The sequence below is a fragment of the Talaromyces amestolkiae genome (genome assembly GCF_001896365.1).
Source record: "Talaromyces amestolkiae strain CIB chromosome Unknown scaffold1.1, whole genome shotgun sequence".
Classification (NCBI taxonomy): Eukaryota; Fungi; Ascomycota; class Eurotiomycetes; order Eurotiales; family Trichocomaceae; genus Talaromyces; species Talaromyces amestolkiae.
The window spans coordinates 3,474,199-3,494,569 of record NW_024468037.1 but is presented as its reverse complement, the minus strand read 5'-3'; the positions used below and the strand labels follow the sequence as shown (position 1 = coordinate 3,494,569).

General features: G+C 47.1%; 7 protein-coding genes across 7 annotated transcripts; 3 read left to right on the top strand and 4 right to left on the bottom strand.

Moving 5' to 3' along the window:
- Window positions 1–2,507: 2,507 nt before the first annotated feature.
- Window positions 2,508–3,136, top strand: BHQ10_001150 (uncharacterized protein; the record flags this gene model as incomplete). Its single annotated transcript, XM_040873155.1, has 2 exons — window positions 2,508–2,622; window positions 2,679–3,136. 2 exons carry the CDS (start codon window positions 2,508–2,510, stop codon window positions 3,134–3,136), a joined length of 573 nt encoding a protein of 190 aa, XP_040729655.1.
- A 1,081-nt stretch (window positions 3,137–4,217) lies between these two features.
- On the top strand, window positions 4,218–5,724 carry BHQ10_001149 (uncharacterized protein; the record flags this gene model as incomplete). The annotated part of the gene is made up of 6 exons (XM_040873153.1): window positions 4,218–4,337; window positions 4,391–4,771; window positions 4,818–4,877; window positions 4,923–5,081; window positions 5,127–5,573; window positions 5,623–5,724. 6 exons carry the CDS (start codon window positions 4,218–4,220, stop codon window positions 5,722–5,724), a joined length of 1,269 nt encoding a protein of 422 aa, XP_040729654.1.
- Window positions 5,725–7,054: 1,330 nt separating this feature from the next.
- On the bottom strand, window positions 7,055–8,278 carry BHQ10_001148 (uncharacterized protein; the record flags this gene model as incomplete). The annotated part of the gene is made up of 2 exons (XM_040873152.1): window positions 7,055–8,102; window positions 8,169–8,278. The coding sequence occupies 2 exons, from the start codon at window positions 8,276–8,278 to the stop codon at window positions 7,055–7,057; spliced, it is 1,158 nt and encodes a 385-aa protein (XP_040729653.1).
- Window positions 8,279–8,769: 491 nt separating this feature from the next.
- Window positions 8,770–11,585, bottom strand: BHQ10_001147 (uncharacterized protein; the record flags this gene model as incomplete). Its single annotated transcript, XM_040873151.1, has 2 exons — window positions 8,770–10,622; window positions 10,685–11,585. 2 exons carry the CDS (start codon window positions 11,583–11,585, stop codon window positions 8,770–8,772), a joined length of 2,754 nt encoding a protein of 917 aa, XP_040729652.1.
- Window positions 11,586–16,070: 4,485 nt separating this feature from the next.
- On the top strand, window positions 16,071–16,517 carry BHQ10_001146 (uncharacterized protein; the record flags this gene model as incomplete). The annotated part of the gene is made up of 1 exon (XM_040873150.1): window positions 16,071–16,517. One exon carries the CDS (start codon window positions 16,071–16,073, stop codon window positions 16,515–16,517), a length of 447 nt encoding a protein of 148 aa, XP_040729651.1.
- A 1,125-nt stretch (window positions 16,518–17,642) lies between these two features.
- BHQ10_001145 (uncharacterized protein) lies at window positions 17,643–18,303 on the bottom strand (the record flags this gene model as incomplete). The annotated part of the gene is made up of 4 exons (XM_040873149.1): window positions 17,643–17,943; window positions 18,007–18,099; window positions 18,187–18,202; window positions 18,267–18,303. The coding sequence occupies 4 exons, from the start codon at window positions 18,301–18,303 to the stop codon at window positions 17,643–17,645; spliced, it is 447 nt and encodes a 148-aa protein (XP_040729650.1).
- Window positions 18,304–19,370: 1,067 nt separating this feature from the next.
- BHQ10_001144 (uncharacterized protein) lies at window positions 19,371–20,156 on the bottom strand (the record flags this gene model as incomplete). The annotated part of the gene is made up of 6 exons (XM_040873148.1): window positions 19,371–19,484; window positions 19,544–19,645; window positions 19,711–19,782; window positions 19,844–19,908; window positions 20,003–20,020; window positions 20,150–20,156. The coding sequence occupies 6 exons, from the start codon at window positions 20,154–20,156 to the stop codon at window positions 19,371–19,373; spliced, it is 378 nt and encodes a 125-aa protein (XP_040729649.1).
- Window positions 20,157–20,371: the final 215 nt, after the last annotated feature.

Sequence of the window (20,371 nt, the reverse complement as noted above, 5' to 3'; positions counted from 1 at the left end):
ACAGCCACTCGTTGCCAAACATCGGACGCTTCGTAAACAGCCCACACGCCGCATACGCTAATCACCAGCCAGCTCCATCCGGCGTGCGTCAGTCTGCGATCGCTCCCACGAATTATCTTCGTTGCTGCTCTCGTATTTCGACCTCAATGGCTACAAAATGCGTTGTACAACCTCTGTATTACTGTTTGTTGTTACGTACTGGATAGAGTCAGAGTCCGTCCCATGGTTCAACGTCCAGCATCCGGGAAAACATCAACATCAACATCACAAAGACAAACCTACAGAGTAAGACATCCGAGACTCTCAACGTCATGAGTGTCCACTCGCGACTCTTCGCATAATCGATAGTACGTATGGCTTCTCCATACCTGGTAATGGTATACGTTTGCTGTGACACAAATAGATTGGGTGTCTTGCTCCGAGACAATTCTTCTGACCCATGCTAAGTGCTTGCTGAGCCACCGCGGGGATGCAGCAAAAGCTTACAGTTCTGACGCCTTATGGCTGCTTGTCCAAGTCAACAAGGAAAAAGGAAATATCAAGAAATAATGTCGCGCTAGTCTTAGTCGACCAGCAACAGCCCACTTGGGTATTAATAGGCTGCCAGGCTAAGACAAATAGGAAAGAGCTAAAAGGTCAGTGCTGCGATCGAGACACGGCTTCAGCTCGGCGCGATAGGGAACGGCATTCGCTTCCCAAGCTTATTTGAGGTTCTTCATAAATGCAAGAACAATTGAGTTATATGAGACATGGGGCGGTTTTCTAACCCACGAATAAATTTTTCTTAACAGCCAGCAAAACAGTCATGCACACACTATTCCACGGAACTCGGCGGATTATCAGGAATCGAACCTCAAGGCCGTGTTTAACCCTAAGGGTTAGGGCTAAGGAGATACTGCGACACGTTTCCGGATTTGTAGTGAATGTCTCAAATCCGATACAGGCGCTAGGACTTGAGACAGCCATGCTTATACCTACCTATCGATCATTGAGGTTAATCGAGGTAGATAAGCTCACTCCATACACTGTATGATCTGCTAGCAAGACACGATTTCATGCACGTATTCAACTGCACGCATTCAACGCCTTTGCAACCGACACGGCCAATCACACGGAACGGTAGTGAAATGCGTCTCAAATCTGCATTGCTTTCTGGGATCGACCTGCCAAATATCATAGTCTCGCAATGATTTTGTAGTGACCTTAAAATTTCGAAATGCGCCAAATATCGGCTGGGACATTGTCTGGAGCCTGCTCCCCACTGTTTGCGTCGGTTCGATGTGTCAAGTAGCTGTCTAGAAAAAGACCTACGTATAACAGGTAAGGGTCCGTCTTTTGTGCGCGCTCTGAATCAAGCCAACGCTCTGGATTGCAGTCGTCACAATCCGGACCGAATAGAGCCGGGTTGCGGTGAAAGACCCAAGTATTTACGCTCCAATAAAGTCTACTAGAACCAGAAACCTGTAGAAAGTAAATATCTGAAGAGAATATGCTCACCATCTCTGTGAAATAATGGTCATCAATGGACAAACCTGCTGCAGGAACAGCCCAAGAAAGTTCAGTTGCAGTTACGCTATAATATCAATACGATTCTGCATTCTAGAATGGCCTGTCAGCCGATGCTCTTTCATCACCTCTAGGTACATGTAAGCTAGGATGTTGCCCTCCACAAGCTTGAAGACAAGGCAGCTTGGAAGCATCCGCATACAAAACCACAGACAAATGAGGTCCCGGGTCAAAAGCAGCGTCAATCTCCTAGCAATAACTGCCCCGCATATGGATGAGAAATACTGACTTCTACCAATACGAACGAAGCTTCCTACAGAAATTATTGAGTATGCTTATCGTCCGACGCACAGAGAGGGGCAGCGCTGAACATACTCGCTGATTGGTGAGGTATAGCGGCTTTTCACAATGTTGGCCAGTAGAGCGATGGCTACAGCTACTATCCATGTTGAAATGGATACATTGGCCAGCAAGTTCAAATACATGTCGGCGTCTTGGTGCCAATGCAAATTTTGTGATTTCAAATGTTCCGATTGTCTGAAGATAGAGATCCTAGCTTTTATCAATCTTAGTCAAGAAAAGGCTGATGATCTTTGTCAAATACGACCCTAAGGGTTAGGGCTCAGTATGTCGATCAAAATACAGAACCATCTTTGATAAAGAACCGAAACGAATCCAATCAGATACATCAAAGTGCACACCCACGTCCGGATTTGTTGCTCAAGCCAAATTTCAAATGTGAAGAGCGCGCACTGTACTATCACTAATACACCTCTGAATACTGTCGATCTCTGCAAATAATTCTAGGTTGATCAGCACGATTTGACGGGCGATCGCCAGGCCCATTTCAACTCGATAAGGGTTAATTAAGGTTGTTACTGCCGCCGTGATTGGTTGTCATGACGTCACCCCACATTATAGCTCCTCGGCCTATTTATACAGAGCTCTCCTTCGTTCCCTTTTGCTTTTGACCTACGTTGACCAATACACAACACATCAAAATGGCTTCACTGTGGAACTACCTGTCCCTGCCCACCGCATTCTTCACCTCGCCGGTCGCTGCGATCCTCACTCCAGTGACCGCAGGCGCACTGGTTGGATACACGACAACTTCTGGTGAGTATTCCAGACGTGTCACCAAAGGAGAGATACTGACTCTTCCATCCTCTCAGTCAGCGACACTCAGTCCATATACAAAGCCCTTCGCCAACCCCCTCTCTATCCCCCCGGTTGGGTCTTCGGTCCTGTCTGGACAATGCTCTACAGCGCCATGGGCTACGCCAGCTACCGCGCCACCATCGCCGGCCTCTCCTCACCTTCTCCCACGATCCGCGAACTAGCGTACACCTCGCAAACACTATACACAATCCAACTAGCCACCAATCTCATTTGGATGCCCCTCTTTTTCGGAATGCGCAAACCCTTGACTGCACTTGCGGATATTCTAGTCGTGGGGGGAAGTGTGTTAGCGTTGGCGAATAATTATCGCAAGATTGATGATGTTTCTTTCTGGCTATTGGTGCCTTACTTGGGCTGGTTGGGGTTTGCGACGTATTTGAATTTCGGGGTGGGATATTTGAACGATTGGGATATCACGGATGAGAAGATTGGTCGTTCGAAGAGAAAGTAATTTAGCATTTATCAGTAATTAAATGGCGTATATCACGTGTTGTACAAGAAGGGAAGGGGCTCCTGCCATCTTATCTCACTTAGATTAAGCGGATAACTTCTTTTCCTTTTCCTTTGATTATATGGCAGCTTCATCAAAGAATTGGTAATGTTTCATTTCCCTCATAGTTACACGAGCGACTAGGAGCCATCAACGGAGCAATCTTATGAAACTCAGTTAGTATTACAGACAAGTCTCTCGTCTTCCAGGAGTGCTTGCTGCCTTGAACTTTTTAATTGCAAGCAGCATGTCTTCCGAAAGCGTTACATCGAAATGCATTGGTGTTTTGGTATACACTATTATGGCGCGTATATCAGGGGCATGAAATGACAAGGTGACACCTCTAAGGCACATGGAAAAAGCCGCAAAAACAAACGGCGAGTCTCCGAAATTGTGCTACAAGGACTATACGTGCAATTCGAGGCATTTCTATATCACGAATTCGGAAAACAAAGATTGTTTGTGTGACTTGCTGCCATATCTCCGGTAATTAGGGCTACAGTATGGAGTTTGTCATCGGGTTCTTCATTTATACCAATTTCGGCGAAGCTGGGGCACTAAATTTCGCGGCAGAGTTCGGATGGTATATTCTTGAATTGCGCGCTGTCCAATCCTGACCCTCACCTGCAAGATATCTGGCGTCTTGTTTGATACCCTTGTTTGAATTTTCGACAAAGGCTTCGAGGGAAAAGCCGCTAATATGGCTTGACCATGGGGAGACCACCGGTCGTGTGAAAGGCCTCACTCCAGGCATTTCTGCCAATTAGGGCAAGCCAATCAGTGTAGATACTCAAACGGGTGCCATCACCAACAGAAATATCGGGGCGTTCCATATGCCACATATAGACATGTCAAACAAGAGTGTATTATGCCTAAAAGCCGCACTAAATTCTTCTATAAAATGTGCATGACAGCCATAGACCAAGGTAAATTTCTCCCTTTTTTCCACTCTTCATCTTGATGTGCTTTCTTGCAGCACATTTCTGGCTCAAAGGCTTTATTTAAAGACAGTGTGGATTTCTAGAGCTGACTCTGATTCACCATGCAGCTACTCACAAAAATTCTACTAGCCTTTTCTGGCTTATTAGTCGTCAATGCAGCCCCTTACGATGCTGAAAAGCGTGATGGCAACTACCGGTCTGTAGCATACTATGTGGACTGGGTGAGTGAATGATACATGTATACAGATACATGATCTCTGCTAACTACGACTAGGCAGTCTATGCTCGAAACTTCCATGTCCAGGACTTGCATGACATGGTGCCATATCTGACACACATACTGTACTCGTTTGCCAATCTCGACGAGAGCACTGGTGAAGTCCTCCTCGGCGACAAGTATGCCGACATTCAAAAAACATATCCCGGCGATCCAACGAACGACAATGGACATAATGTCTATGGCTGTGTCAAGCAATTGTACCTCTTGAAGAAAGAAAACCGAAACTTGAAAGTGTTGTTGTCTATTGGTGGTTGGTCATGGTCGTCTCGGTTTGCAGGTGCAACCGGTACTGAAGCGAACCGTGCCAATTTTGTGAGAACTGCTGTTGGATTTGTGCAAGATCTTGGGTTCGACGGTATTGATATTGATTGGGAGGTAAGTGCTATGTGTCAAGATGCATCGATTGTGGCTGATTTCATAGTATCCATCCAACTACACCGAGGCGGATAATTATGTGACCCTTCTCAAAGAACTTCGTGCTGTAAGTACTTGACTGACTTTCCCGAGCGCTAGCTGACACAAGTAGGGCTTGGACAACTATTCTGCTGCACACACACCTGGTTATCACTACCTGCTTAGTGCATCTGTACCTGCAGGGCCATCCCACTATGAGATATTGCATATCTCTCCTATGAATCAGTACTTGGACATGTGGAATCTCATGGCATACGACTACAGCGGCAGTGTAAGTATTTCCACTCATTTATTGACTCAAATCTAATGTGTTCAGTGGGACAACGTTACAGGAATGGATGCCAACGTGTACCAAAAAACAGCATATCCCAACTCGACTCCGTTCAACACCGATCAAGCCATTACCTACTACACCGGGAACGGTGCTTCTGCAAGTAAGATCAACTTGGGATTACCCCTCTACGGACGGGCCTTCCAAAACACGGATGGGCCTGGTACGACTTACTCTGGCGTCGGGCCAGGTTCATGGCAGGATGGGGTCTGGGACTACAAGGCGCTTCCTCGGCCCGGTGGAACGTTGTATCATGAGGACTCGTCGGTCTCTGCGTGGACTTATGACCACGCGCAGCGTTATATGGTCAGCTACGATACTCCTGCCATTGTCCAGACCAAAGCGAGCTATATCAAGTCAAAGGGTCTTGGTGGAGGAGCGTTCTGGGAGAGCAGTGGTGATAAGACTGGGTCGGACAGCTTGATTCATACGGTAGGTGATGTTTCGTCCCTTTTTCTGATTTCGACTGACCTGCTATTAGCTCGTCAATGCACTCGGCGGAAATGGCGTACTCCAACGTGCAGATAATGAGCTCAACTACCCAGCTTCTCAGTACGACAACATAAGAAAGGGAATGCAGTAGATGGGGAATAGGGGGATTTGCGTACGCCTAACAATTAGGTACTGGGGAGTACTCCCTACATGTATGAAAAAACCCAACTCATTGTCATATTACCAACATGCAACACATTCCCTTTGTCAAATAAATGCAAAAATGTAACCAACATAGATTGTGGTGTCCCTAATATCGAATCATGAATCACATCGAAATAGACATTCTTTTTAACATCTAAACACAAATGTGCCGAATAGGATACTCCCTACAAAGTAGATTGAAACTAATCTGCGGTCCAAGGATTGATCATATGTTTCTCATTTCTCCAACTCGTGCATCTCGTCCTGCATCCAGTATGTCGCGTCATTCAGCCCCGGATATTTCTACAATCATAACAAGACACGCATCCTACAAACCAATGCAATCTGTATACAGTTCCTTGTTCCATACTATTGCAGGCTATTCTATCAATTTCGCGGAGGAGGCTGGCAAGTCGCCTTGTGACGCTTGTATAACCCCCTCCCTTTTCCGATTTCAGCTGAGCACCCAGGAATAGGTTTTGATCTGACAATAATCTAGCCGGCCTTCTCGCCATCGCTCAAGGCTTGTACGCATTCAACCATGTCCTAGCCAGTTTCTTAATGATGTTCAAGCACTTCAAGCCACGATACATGCTCTTTTGTGTATTTTCTCGGCTGTATCGTTTTCCATCATTGCAGCTATGAATACTTACGGCACCGCATCCATTGCTCTTTTCATTATTGTGCTTTGCTTTGAATCTGTGAACCTTTCCACTGTTCATCATAATGCAGCGCGATGCTGATATGGAGACATTTCTGCTTCGTTACCACCTTATTCATGAGTCTTCGTGTATTGGGTCGCCACACAAAGCGTAGAGGTCATTCCTTGTTGCTGCTACTTTAGGACCGGTTTTTCCACCTATGATGGCAGCAGTTATCGTAAGTTCTTCTTGACTTCTGTGGTTTTAATACCGACGAACTGTATTCAAGACCGACGTAATGCCCACATCGCCATGGCCTTTCCCATCTTCGTCAATATCTTCAGGAGTGATTTCATGGGGCGCTGATCATGACATCGATATCAACCTCAACCCAACACCTTCTCCAACAAGAAGGAGAAGGAGATTGAATTGGAGAGGGTTCGTAGAATATGCTTGAAGCTCACAATAGTGTCGAGGGCAAAGCTAAATAACCTTGTTCTTCCGGGCTATATTTAATATCGAATTATATGTCGGAGTGTTATGTATGTGGACATAGTGACTGAGTTTATGAAATGAACGTAGAGAACAAAGCACTGCAATAGCACTTGAGCATACATTCCCAGCCGTCAGAAGCGACTACCGCTTCAAAGATAGTATATCAGCGAGCTTCAGACTGCCTTTCTCTCCCCATCCTGCAACACCTGATTGTATCTCTGGTCGTACGCGTACATACCAACTCCAAGCTCGTCTATCCAGTTCTTCTGCCGAAAGCGTTGATGCCCACGACGAGAACAGTGTATCCAGCGCTTGAAGTAAGAGGCCGAGACATCTCTCCCTCTCAGCGGTTGAGTCTGCAATTTTCTTTTTCGATTTAGTTGAGCTCTCGTCATCATTCTCTTTGAAAAGAGTAAAAGATTTGAGCAAATACGACCTCGCGGATTCCGGCGTGTGAACCGGGAGCGTCGACATCGTCTGGTTCCGAGCGCGGCCCGATGTCATACCAGCACTCCCAATACTATCATTCCTCCTTAAAACTTCAAGATCGAGACCCCAAAGTGGCGGCAGACCCGTGCCTACCCTCTCCTCAGCACCGTCCCCTTCCTCATATTTCCTCCCAGGCCCACCTTCAGCCGGATCATAATCCCACCTCTTCAGCACTGCAATCTCCCTTCCCAAGACCCTGACCTTCGGCTGCCCCTCTTCCAATTTCCGATCCTTCTCATCCCCATTATCAAGAGAAGAGGCAGGCTCGATCCCCAAACTGATCGCTTTACTTCTACTATTCGCGCTGACAACTGCTTGGCCGAGACTGAGTCTACTAGACATCGGCTGTTCTGGCATGGTATATTTGAGCACCGCAACTGCAAAGGCGAGGACGAGTGGTGCGCGATTAGTCCTGAGGATGGTACTGGAGAGAGTCTCTTCAGGCTCAGAGGCTAGGTGAAGGGAAAGAGAAGACTCTATTTCGTAAGGTGTACGATGCGCACCTTCAAGATCATTGGAACGTCTTGCTTTTTTCGGTGATGTTGATGTTGACTTGTCGTCCAAAGCGGACGACGCGCCTCGCTTTTGGGCACCGCCTTTGGTCACCCGTTTCGCGGCATTGAGGACTTGTTTAGCAACTTTTCCATCTTTGAATATAGACTGTAAGCTATCCAGATTTGATTTTGATATATCGTCGACACTATACGATAATCAGTCATACGAATGAGAGTTTGGTTTTCGATTACCTAGACAGGAGGGGACATACTTCTGAAGCCCAGCCTCTTGGAGTTCCTTGATCTTGCCCATGGCAGATGCGAGCGGGACCTTGGCATCTTGCGAGAGGAAGCGCAGTAATGCTTGAAGTTGAGCTGCCATTTTATTTAGCTTTGATATATCCCAGGCATAAACTTTATTATAGTTGAATCAAGGAGGAAGAAGGTTGAACCTTAGCTTGAAGCTCGTAGATGCATGTATCATGGGGGTCCGGAAGGTTATGTCATCCATGGATTACTAACAGAGTCCGACCACAAGTAAAATAGGAAAAATCGATTGATTAATGTGACAGAATTAATGTAGGATCATCATCTTAATCCTACATATGTAGATCTATTCATTGTGTAGGACATATACAATGGGTTTACACAGATATAAGACAGACATCTAGGTAATTACGTGAGAGTCGCAAGATAAGCTTTTTCTTTTCCAACCTTGAACGGCTGAAGAATTGATACAAGGGCTATATTAAACATAATCGTGAAGATAAACATCGACGACCGCACCACGAATAGAAATCATACTTCGTTTCTCTCCAAGCTTTTTTTGTGGAGTTTTCTCATGTGCCATACTAAACGACCTTCGGTCATAAATTAAGCAACCGTTTCTTCGGCGTCGATTGATCCGTCAGATTTGTGCTTGCCGTCGGCCGTAGCGGCCAATTGCTCGATAATCTGATCAGTCGTTGGCTCGGGATCTATCGACATGACTTGCGTGTCTATTGATTCTGATGGTTGGTCGACGGAATGCTTCGGTGACACGTGCTCGCTCGTTTGGGCGTCCTCGTGGTGCTCCACAGTTTCAGTCTTTGCGGGCTCGTGGATTTCGGGTTCTGGCTCGACGCTCTTTTCTGGCGAGACGACAACCGGATCTGCGTCTTCACCAGCCATGTTCTTCGCAATAGGAGGAGCCATGGCCGTTTGATCCGACTCGGTGTCGGCGTCTGAAGCTTGAGGCTTGATTTCGACAATAGGTTCCTTCTTCTCGGACAACCCGACTGTCAAGTTTCCATCAACGCCAAGTTCCCAAACATTCCAAGCATCCATAATACGAATTTCTGGAATAGATGGCAGTCTTTTTTCTGATGATGAACTGGCAGCTGGCTTTCTCCTGGCTGGACCACGGGCACGACCCTTGCGAGCATCAGCAAGTGGTGCTTTCTCCTCTGGAACCTCCTCTTCCTTCTTCTCAGGCGCGGGCTTGGGTGCTTGAGGTCCCAATTGGAGTCGAGAATTCAAATCGGATAAGAAGTTTGCTTTAACACCGGCAATCTTGCCGGCGTTGGGTCGCGCAGGAATTACGGGTTTGTTTCTGTTGACTGGAGGCGCTGCGGCATCACCAGAAACTGGCTTAGAAGGGCGAATAGGAATTTGAGGCTTAGGACGATCTGGAATAACGGGCGCTTTCTTCTCATCCGTGGAGCCATCAAACGGCTTTACAACCTTGGCAGGCCGAGGAGGAACGCTCGGTCGAGACGGAATACCCGGTGCTTTGGCCTTGTCAGGGCTCGTTGTATCTGTTTCGGAAGGTTCGATCGTTGTCATAAGTTGGTGACTTTCCGGCGCATCTTCCCAGATATCTCGACTCGGGAACCGGTGCTTCACGGTGTCGGGTCTCGCTTGGCGACCTTGGGTGCCTTGGCCGTGTAATATATGAGAGGCGACCTTGTGCGAATCAATCTGGTCTGCTTCACGTTTGCGTTGTGCTTCTGCTTCTGGGGTTTCGAACTTGGTTTTGGATAGGTCTTCGGGTAAGTCTGGAGTGGACACGCTGGCATGTAATTGAAGACTATCCGGGGTATCCTCCCAAATATCTTGACTGGGGAAACGGTGTTTCAAAAGTTCGGTACGCTTCTGGAAACGCTCTGCCGCCGACAAAGGTTTACTCGATTTCTCGTCTTCTGGAAATAGCGGTTCATACTCTTCCACATCTTCTAGAGGTGTGTGTACATCATCGTGTTCTTCACCACGAGAACTCCAGCGGGTAAGACCAGCAGGAGCACCGTGCAGACTTGTTGGACGACTGTTTGGAGCACTGGGAGTTCGGCTTCGTACTCGTTCGAGGTCATGGTAGTCTGTGCTTGCTCGTCTGGGGGATACAGCAGGATGGAGGTAAGCGGAGCCTGGGCGAGACTCGTCGGCTGCAAGAATAGGCTCGTCATCCTCGACGGCCTCATCATAATATTGGACTGATGGTGGCTCTGGTGTACGGGCGAAACCATCAGGGTGATGTAAAGAATGGTATGGCTCATCGACATGGATAACTCGGCCACCATCACTGCTTGCAGTTGACATTGCGCTCTTGGTTCGTGTCAATTCGGAGGTTGCAAATGTAGAATGGCGAAGAGGAGACTCCACGGCAGGTTGAGTATCTTGACGAGTGAGCTCATCAGTTGCGATGTAGCCCACCTCTTCGGCGGGAGTTCCAGCGAAAGCGGGCGATGTGCCTAAATAGTGTGTTAGCAAAACCAAATCCGCTGCGATGGTTGTGAAAACAATGCAAACTTACCAACACTGGTATCAGCATCAGAACTTTTGACCAAGCGGTTGAGATCGTCACTGCTGAGTGCCCAGGCAGATCGCTCAGCAATAGCTGGACCGTACTGACCCTGCTCTTCACGAGCTAGCTCGTCAGGGTGCTTGTCATACCAGGCCTTCTCAAATCTGTCGGCGGCGTGAACACCATGGCCATGAAGACCGTAGCTGCCAGGTGGGAGGAAGACGTCGCGACCACTACGAGTGCGGTGATGATGGCGGCTGACACGTTGACCGGAGGCTGATCCGCTTCGGGGAGGTGCGGGGGAAGGAGCTTGCACGTCACCGGCATAGGCAAGCATGGGCACACGCTGACCGATCTCGGGAATTCCATGCTCTTCTTCAAACTGCATGGATTGACGGCGAGTGCTCGATGCAGTGGACTCGGCACGCGAACCACTGGGTTTTGAGTGTATGGACCGACTGCGCTGATCGTGTTCTTCCAAAGCTGGTGAAGAAGACTTGCCAAAACCAGCAGCAGCAGCTTGATCCGAATCGGTACGAGTAACGGCTTGTACTCTGGCCTTTGCACTCGAAGTGGGCAAAGATGGCTTGGGGGCATGTAGCTTCAAATCACTGCCTACGTTTCTGGTCTCGGCGGGTTCGCTGCTCAGCTCCTCATATTCAATACCCTCCTCGCCAAGAGATGGAATGGTCACGCTAGGAGGGCGAGCTGGGAGGTCGTTCGACGTTGTGCGCGAGAGTCCCGGAGGACCGTTCAGTGGTGACGGTGCATAGCTGTCTCTGCCTGGAGATACGGAGCGATCCAGGCGGCGATTAATCGGACGAGGAGGTATTGAAGGAATATCGGCGCCTAGAGGGCGGGGAGACCTGGCCGGACGGGGCGGTATCACCGGAGCTGACGGAGCAGACATGGTGGGTTGATGCTATAAAAAAGTGTAGGAAGCCGTGGTGGGCAATGACGCACGCAATTGACAATAGGTGGGCTGTACGTATTCCCGTCAGTTCGAATGAAACGGGCACAAAATAGCAAAATCAGAGGTGATGAATTGAATGCAAATGGCTTGAAAACAATTCCAAGATAATCCCGTAGGTATAGTTAGAGTGAAGAGTTTGAGCGTGAGGCAACTCCGGTATCAGTCAATCTGGCTCTTTCCACGCTTAACCGGATCTAGCCGACGATGACGATGACACGGAACAAAAAGAGCACGTCAAAGGAAAGAAAAATGAATACAAATGCTTCAGGGACAACAACTCAAATAAATGTGTTCTTGAGTTATTTTCTGGTCACGGGCCAAGCCCCCTACCCCTCGACGGCGTTGGTTCCTTTTGCTGGGAATAACCTTTGCAAGGGTCTGTCGAGGCCAGAATGATATGCAAGTAAATCGACGGACGCTTATCAGAGGCCCAATCAGTAGGAGGATGTTCACCGCCTAGAGTCGACTTTTGCACAGCAACGAGACCAGCTGACTTGAGAAATGGGGGAGTAAAATATTTTCAGGTCACATTGAAAAAGGAATTGCAATTGAACGGTCATTAAATGTGTTAATGGAATATCGGCTTACCTGGGTTGTCTTGACGATAGCTGCTGCTGCGACGGAGTAAAGGCGAGCTGCTATTGGACGGAAGGACCGAGTACCGAATACGGATAGCTTTGTGAGTTCGGGGGCCCGACTTGAGAAGACTTGAGATCGCAATTGAAATGGAAAGGGTGATGGCGAGTATGTTCACGAATGGTGTTGATATGTGAGAAGAAGTATTGCAGAAGGCAGAGTGGAAGAAAAGGATCTAATTGCATATAAGGACAGACGGTGATGTAGTTTAAAGCGAGAATCCTGTCTGGGCCTGGGTCTATTTGGCTGGGTAAGTCTAACGTATTTCGGCAACGGCGAATCTTACCGTTATTACGTGCTTACCGGCCCACTTGGTCATTTTGTATGCAGTCGTGTGACTCGGGTGACGCGCCTTGACGTGTGGACTGGTACCATACGGTAACGTAACCAGCAGCTGACCAAGACAGTCTGTGTGATTGGCGGGCTGCTTACAACGATTGATGAGTCAAGGTGGGCCAGGCCTGATACGACACACTCCGAGTCTGCTATCGAGGTCGCTGTATGGACTGCCATATCTACAGCCAATTTGTACTTATCTATATTACCTATCATTGCTATCTTCGACTCAGTTTTGAGTGATCTCCTTCGTATCAACCCACGGACAAGTGGCACAGCGTACGAAAGAAAAGGAGCAAAAATAGAAAATGCCTCAGGGGGCTGAGCTGAGCCACTTGAGTGGATGGGTACAGAATACCGGCTATTCTTTTCATGGACTAGCTGTATTGTTCATACCAGATGGTACAAAATGACTCAATCATCTCTCTCGAGCCTCCCCTTGAGCACACGATGCTTCGAGTCGCATCGTCAGGTTTCTGGTTTACCATGGATCGTGTTCTCATGTTCAATTCAACTATCACGTGGCACATTATCTCATACTCAGTCCAGCTTCAGGCTGTCGAGTACTTTGCTTTTGCATGTTCAATACAGATACCGTCTAGACTCATCCATTACAAAGAACAACACACCCTACAAAGACAACGAGGATCTGGATGGATATCTCATCTCGACTGACCAAACAATACATGGACATCAAGCACACGGACAACCGCCAAGAGGAACCCCTGTACATGTCAAAACGTGGACATATCAGTATGCAAGGACTGCCGCTGCCAGCTAAACATACACGATACAGATTCACACCATCACATCATCTCAATCCATTTCGGCTTTGTTATATCTACTGGACAGGAGTGTATCGAATACCTGCAGTCTAGTAGCCTAGGTACGTGAACTGGTTGGCCGTCCGCCACTGACGGTGGATCTCGCCACTGTATCGTACATCGTGTATGCATACAATGCCATACATCGAACACTGGAATAGTTACAAGGTCCTCGTTTCTCACAGTCCCTACATATGTAGTATGTGCCTTCTAGTTCACGAATGTATGCATGCATACCTCGAGCCTGGCCGTCCTACCCACACTTACGCTTTGGTATCAAGCTACCGCACGTATAATGTCATGTGTGCGCATCAAAACGACTTGGCATATTATTGTTTCGACCCCAAGATCTCACACAGATTAATTAGCAGTACTCCAGCCAGTAGTAAAGTTTTACCCCTCGCAAGTTGTTGGCAGTAAGTTGCCGAAGTATGAAGGTTTTTCCCCCACACTTTTACATATTTAATTACATAGTCCACAGGTCTGACCTCATACCCGAGTTCGTTCTTCTCCTCTCCTTACGTAGCTTACCTACTAACCTGGACACTATTCAAAAGAGGCCAATTGGCATAGATAATGATCATTAGCATCGTCCCCCGCTGTTATGGTCAAAAGATTTGCATGTATGCCCCGCGTATGTACGTATGTCCTGTAACGTACATGTAACGTTCCAAACAGAGTATCTGATGACGTAGAGCGATCTGCTGCTGCCATTGATCAATCAATTCGCTCAGTCGGCTTGCTTGAGGGAAATATTATCTCGAAAACCTCAAAACTTGGGATAACGAGGACATCTGAGATATGCGTGATTTATATAATTCCTATGACCAGTTCTACAATACTGAACTCCAGGTCGACTATTGACTGATATAAAAGCCGCATACCTAGTGTAACCATTTCGAGTGGGTCTTGATTTGTTGGGTATTCTCTTTTCTCCTTTTCGACGTCGTACTCGGAGTTCTTCTTGCTGTACAAGGAGCAAAGTATTGTTAGATGTGATACTAACCTTAACTTAGAGTAGTTCTCAATGCACACCTCATTATTTTTACTCCATGCTGAATATTCGTTGGGGTTTGCGACGGTTTACGGGGAAACTGCACCCTGGCCACACGACAGGCCAGAACCGTTTGTACATGTATTCAGGGCTTGAAAGGCGACAAAGAACTTGAAATTGTCACATGCCATTTTCTACATATAATATGAGATTTGCTTTCTCCCTGGCCTTTTATCTTGCCTCTCACCATGCGTCTGACTTTGTTTCTCTATCTTCTTTACCACGTCTTTTATATCCTTTCCTAGTTTACAGCCTACGCAATATGTGATCATCTTTGCTAGCTATATATTATCCAGACCAAACCATCTAATACTCTTCCTTCGGGTCTAGCTGTTTATCCAGCAAAAGGCCTTTACAATTTTTAGCGGGTATCGTCTTCCTTAAAGCTCTGTGACCACCACATACTTGCCTCTCCGACACATGAGATATTGAGTCAGCACATTGAAAAATTTGAGAAGATACCTTGGGATAGCCTGTACTAGGTTACCAGCCGACTCACTCGCGTCTTCGAATGTAACCACTGCAATCCTTTTTCACCATCTTCGCTAGGATGGGCTGGTCTCATCCGCATTCAAAGGGAGCACCGGCACTACAACATGTCATACAGGAAATACGACAACGGGCTTACAGAATAGCCTGACAAACAGCAGGACAAACATCTGGTCGGGGCTCGCGACAGCCCCTGCCACCAGCAGAGACAAGAAAATGGCCGACACCAGTTATTCAACTCTTTCCACGCTCAGATTTCGATGCAATCAATATCTATGATTGTGCACCGGTACAAGAACAAGAGGAAGCTCGTTGATGCTGAAGACATACGATACTGCTTTAGAGATTAACCTATTCTTAAAACCAACATGTTTGCTCTCTTCTTCCCAACCTGGGAAAAGGATTCTCGGTGATCAGCAGGAAACATCCGAAAGCAATGGACCGACATTCTGTCGCCGAGCTGGGGATGTATTAGACTAGAAAACAACCAAAAACATGGTTATAAACCCTTCAAACAGTCTGCCTCTGACGGCGCCCAGTTTTTGGTGCAGCGGTTTTTTTCTGGTCCTGCCATCCGAAAAGGGGTGAACCCGTTCCACTTACGACAGGCTTTGTATTTCGAGGGGAGACATACCCCAGCCAACGCCCCGACTTTCTGTCCCTCATGTCCGACTAAGAGTATGTCGATCTATTCAATCGACTACGTAAACTGGATGAGCGTGGAGCTTTCCCTCCATGGATGAAATTTATGAAAGATTAGAGCCAGTTTACAGCCAACATGTTCCATTCGGTAATGAAGCACGTCGTTTGCTGGGCTGTCCCATCATTCAAGGTTCCCGCCCCAGGATCCTCCGCAATCTCATATACATGGCGAGGTCTCGTGGTGGAGCATCTGATACCGTTGCGGAAGCTCCAGTCTGACCTCTAGTGTTAACAATGTATATGTTGGTGCAACCACCTAGACCAAGAAGCTGCGCTTTTGCTAGATGATCTAGTATGGTATGATATAGCTAGCGAGGGTGATCGTGATGTATTCCGCGAGATTGAGAGGATTTTCCATCAATATATACATAGCTGCGTGATATGCCAGCCTTTGTCGACTCTGCAAAGAAGAATGAAACGTCGGCATCCAACTACACCAGACATTTGACATCTATCTGGATTGCTGTGTTGCCAACAACCTTTAACTTCTTTGGGCCCATTTTCAGCGAGGACACCTTCATGACAGCCTTCAACGATCCTAACACAATTCTCGACGCAAAGCTCCCATGGACGATATGGGGTGCGACTACAGAGGTTGCTAACTTCATCCATAACACCGAGCTACGCCGCTTGCCGATGATTCGTACGCAAGCGGTCCGCCACGAGCTGAACCAGGAACCCAGATTATTCGGAGCCATCTTCACCTACCGACAACTGAAATTACGCTATATAGCACACAGCAGAGCCGTCGATGACGCTCCCATAACCCGAGAACACCAAAGTGAAGTGCTTAGCGAGGCACGATTTTGCTACTGTGAATATCCATAGGAGGCGGTGCTAACACGACATACAGGGCGATCTGCTACTCGTCGAAACTGCCCTTCGGCAGCTGCCGATTACCTGAACAAGCGTCGGGATTATCGAGGTCAATCCTTTCGATCTCGAGAATCTTGGTCTATTTCGTGTATCGTCTGTGCTCCGCTTTATCGACACGATGCGAATGAGTCATGAGCAACCCAAGAAGCATTCCAACCCCCTACGCCAACTCGACCCTTTTGTCGAAAGGGGATGCTCACAACCCCAAAATACGCCGGCGGTTACGCCTTGCGAACGGAAACGAGACCATTACAGCCAGACGAGTCTGTGAGATGGCGAAACTACCTGACTACGTTGAGTCGACTATATTTTTAGATTGTTTGCCATACTCACGCTGGATTATGTCTGTCGAATATTGAATGTGTGTACGAAAAGTTGTTACGAGGTATCGACAGTGAAACTAATGGAGCTCCGTTTTTGGTGCAGCGGTCTATTTTACTTCTCACAAGTCAATCAATTAATACTGAGATCTTGATGTGTTGGTGGCGATTATAGAAACTTTGAAACATAAGCTAAGAGTGAGGATCCTGGGATACCTATGCGTGATTTATTTCATAGGTTTTGAACCGTGATGATTGAAGACGAAATGATGAGCACTCTGTACGGAATCCGCAAGATGTAACTTGCATATATACTTCAGAATGGAATAAGACTCTTGAGAAACTCTGTGTTTTTAAACCATCCCCGCGAGGTGAGACCATTGGAGGATGAATATAGTGCTCGTCTCTGGCACCTAACGAAAGAAATTATAGCACTTTGAGAGCATTTGCTTTCACATTAAAAACAGAGTATATCTTGATAAGTAAGTTACAACCATACAAAACTCCTAAAGGATAAAAAAGACACTAGTACACTTGCATGCTTGGCCGGGAAATAGCCAAGCGGAATCCTCATGAGCACGTCGGATACACTTCGTAACACGGGTCGATCGACAACAGTTAAGGGATAGGGGGGGAGGTATTTTTGATCAGGTACAGATAAAAAAAACCAGGGGAAAAAATCAAAACCAGCCCCATAAGTAGACATCTCTGAACCAAATCTTTTGTTTCGGCAACAATGGGAAGGCAGTGGAAGGCACTACACAATCATCTGCGCAATACCCTGTCCACCGAGAGTCTTACTGCCAATGAACTCCTGGTTCCTGACGCCAGCAAGCAAGTAGCAAAGACCGGCAATCAGTAAAAACACGGCAGCAGCAATCAGGCTTGATGCGCCGGTGACGAGACTGACCCATTGCACAGCGCTCATACCAATGTAGATGAGGGCGCGCATGTAGTTGCTAGTGAAGCGGCGGATGAAGTCGTCGAATTTTGAGGAGGTGGGACATATCCGAAGGAGGAAGGGCACTTCAATGAAGACGATGATGAAGGCGCAAATTCTAATCGCCGGAGTCAGCATCACGACCATCCAATGGTATAGAAAATAGATATGGTCAACTTACAGACACACTATACTGAATGGAATACGACCAATAGGTGCAAAGATGTTGGCGACACCTAGCGCAAAGCATAGGAAGATGCAAAGCACGCCGCACCTGTATTCGTCAGTTAAATCATATATAGAGAGATAGATCGAGACCTGTTGCAATCCAATCGGACGTCAAGCAAGCGAGACGACTAACCATTGTCCATAAATGCCTATAGTAGAAACCACATTAGTACGATGTTCTATTCAATCCGGCTGATGAACGGGAAGTCATACTGAAATTGCGTGTGCGGAATTCCTCAGCGAGAGTCATCTTGACGATATGGCAGTCTGATTGTAATGACGTAGAAACAAGTTATCCAGAAATGAGTATATATCTACTGGAGGCGATGGATTCGAGAGATCGATATCCGTTGCTGAATTCGTGGACTCGTTGAGGCTCGGACTTCCAGATGGTCGTTCCGACAGTTACGGAGGCGTTCGTATAAACAATGAACGATGGAATCACAGCAACCAAGCTTCACAGCAGTCAATATATTGAGTAAACCGAAGCCGACAAGATTCCTGATCTGATCCTCTTGATATATGAGACGCAGTACTCGTATGGTGACTGCAACAGTAATCGATGATCGACGGAAATAACAACGTGGACGGTATTAGTTGATCGGAGCTCGCGAAACTCTGTAGTTGAATGAAGACGATGTGTGTCAGTGATCAATTAATAATCGCAACACTGTTTCCGTGTATCGCTACGTACCTCTATGAGACTTGGTGTAGTGTGAAGAATGGAAAGTAAATGAAGTTGAACGACGTTGGGAAGGTGCTCGGAGACAGAGCTAGCTGAAATTAATTGATTGTTTTGCCTGAGGACGGATGTTACGGATGTCGCGGTGTGATTGGTTCAACGCTGCAGCCGTTGGAGAATGGATTTCCGCCTTTCCTCTTTCTTGTCGCTTTAATTAAATACAAATGAATTTCAGTTTTTTGTCTATGATGCTTCGTAGGAATGTGTGGTTCAAAGGTTTGTCTAGGAGGCAACAGATTTCAGAATCCGGCAGCCTGGCCAAGCATAAGGCCACTCGGAACGAGGTCTCAGAAACGCGCCGCGTCATTGTCCGGTTCATATTGCTTCGCTCACTTATGAGTATTAGTATTCGTCTTTGCATAGCCTCAAAAGAATCGCTGAGAAACCATATTTACTGTTTATCTACAGCCTGATACTATTGTCAACATACGAATCTGTTTCAGACCGCTTGAAAAGGAGTCATATTGGCATGATGTGTTTTGTTCTATGACACAGTCAAATTATCTTCCGTCGCTGATCCTCCAAATACATAGCCAACCACGTAAAATTCATTGCTCCCTCATCGCGTTGACTTCTTATGCGCCGTAGACGAGACGGAAAACGTCGTTGTAGACAAAGTAGCTGCCTTGTCCGTCGGGGAGGAGCTGGAACGCTTGGGTGTAGTTCATGGGCTTCTGTTCCTCGTCGACCTATATCACCGCAATAGTCAGAATCAAACCAGACAGTCAACACGATTATGCGCGCATACCAAGAGAGCACCGGTAACGAGGACGAGGATACCGCCATTTTCGTTGCTGGGCTGAGCATCGAGGGTTGCGACCTGATGTTGGACCTTCTGGAAGGGGAGTTCCTAAGGCAAAGGGGAAACAATGGTCAGAATCTAGTAAATCACTGTTCTTCGGAACATCTACTCACATTCAACTTTGTAATGATGGCCTGTGTTCCAAGTTTGGCATCACTCTCAAAGGTGAGCATAGAATTGTCGCGCTATGAAAATACCCAAATGTAAGCGTACGCTCAGATCAAGAATCGAGTTGGAACGGCTTACGTATAGTGCAGCGAGGTTGCTACGACCCTCGTCAAAGGTCTTGTAGTAGAACTGGACGAACTGTTCTGTTTGCGGTAGTCGGGTTAGGAGGAGGGGTACAGAATGAGTCGCAAACACTGCGACGATGGTGCGGTCATGACAGGGAGGATGAGGACGTACGAGCAATGGTGTTGAAGTCTATAGATGTATTAGCGACTGGCTGCAGAAGATTAGATGCAGATAATAGAAGATTGAAGAAGCAGTGTAATCATCGCGCAATCGCATCTTCAAGCAGCAGAAAAAGAAATGCTGTTTTGTAATGCTTACCGGCCATTGTGAGAGCTAATTGACAGATCAAGTATGCACAGATAAACAAGAAATCAAGTGGAAGAGCGCAAGCTGGAGTGGTCGAGTCAATCGCGGAGAGCAACTTTTGTTGTTCTTCTTTTAAAGGAAGGAGGGGTGTTGTGGGCCTGAGGTTCTCAACTCGGGTGGGGTCGTTCCTGCCTATAGGGCGATCATGCTGTTTACATCGGGTATACTTCTACC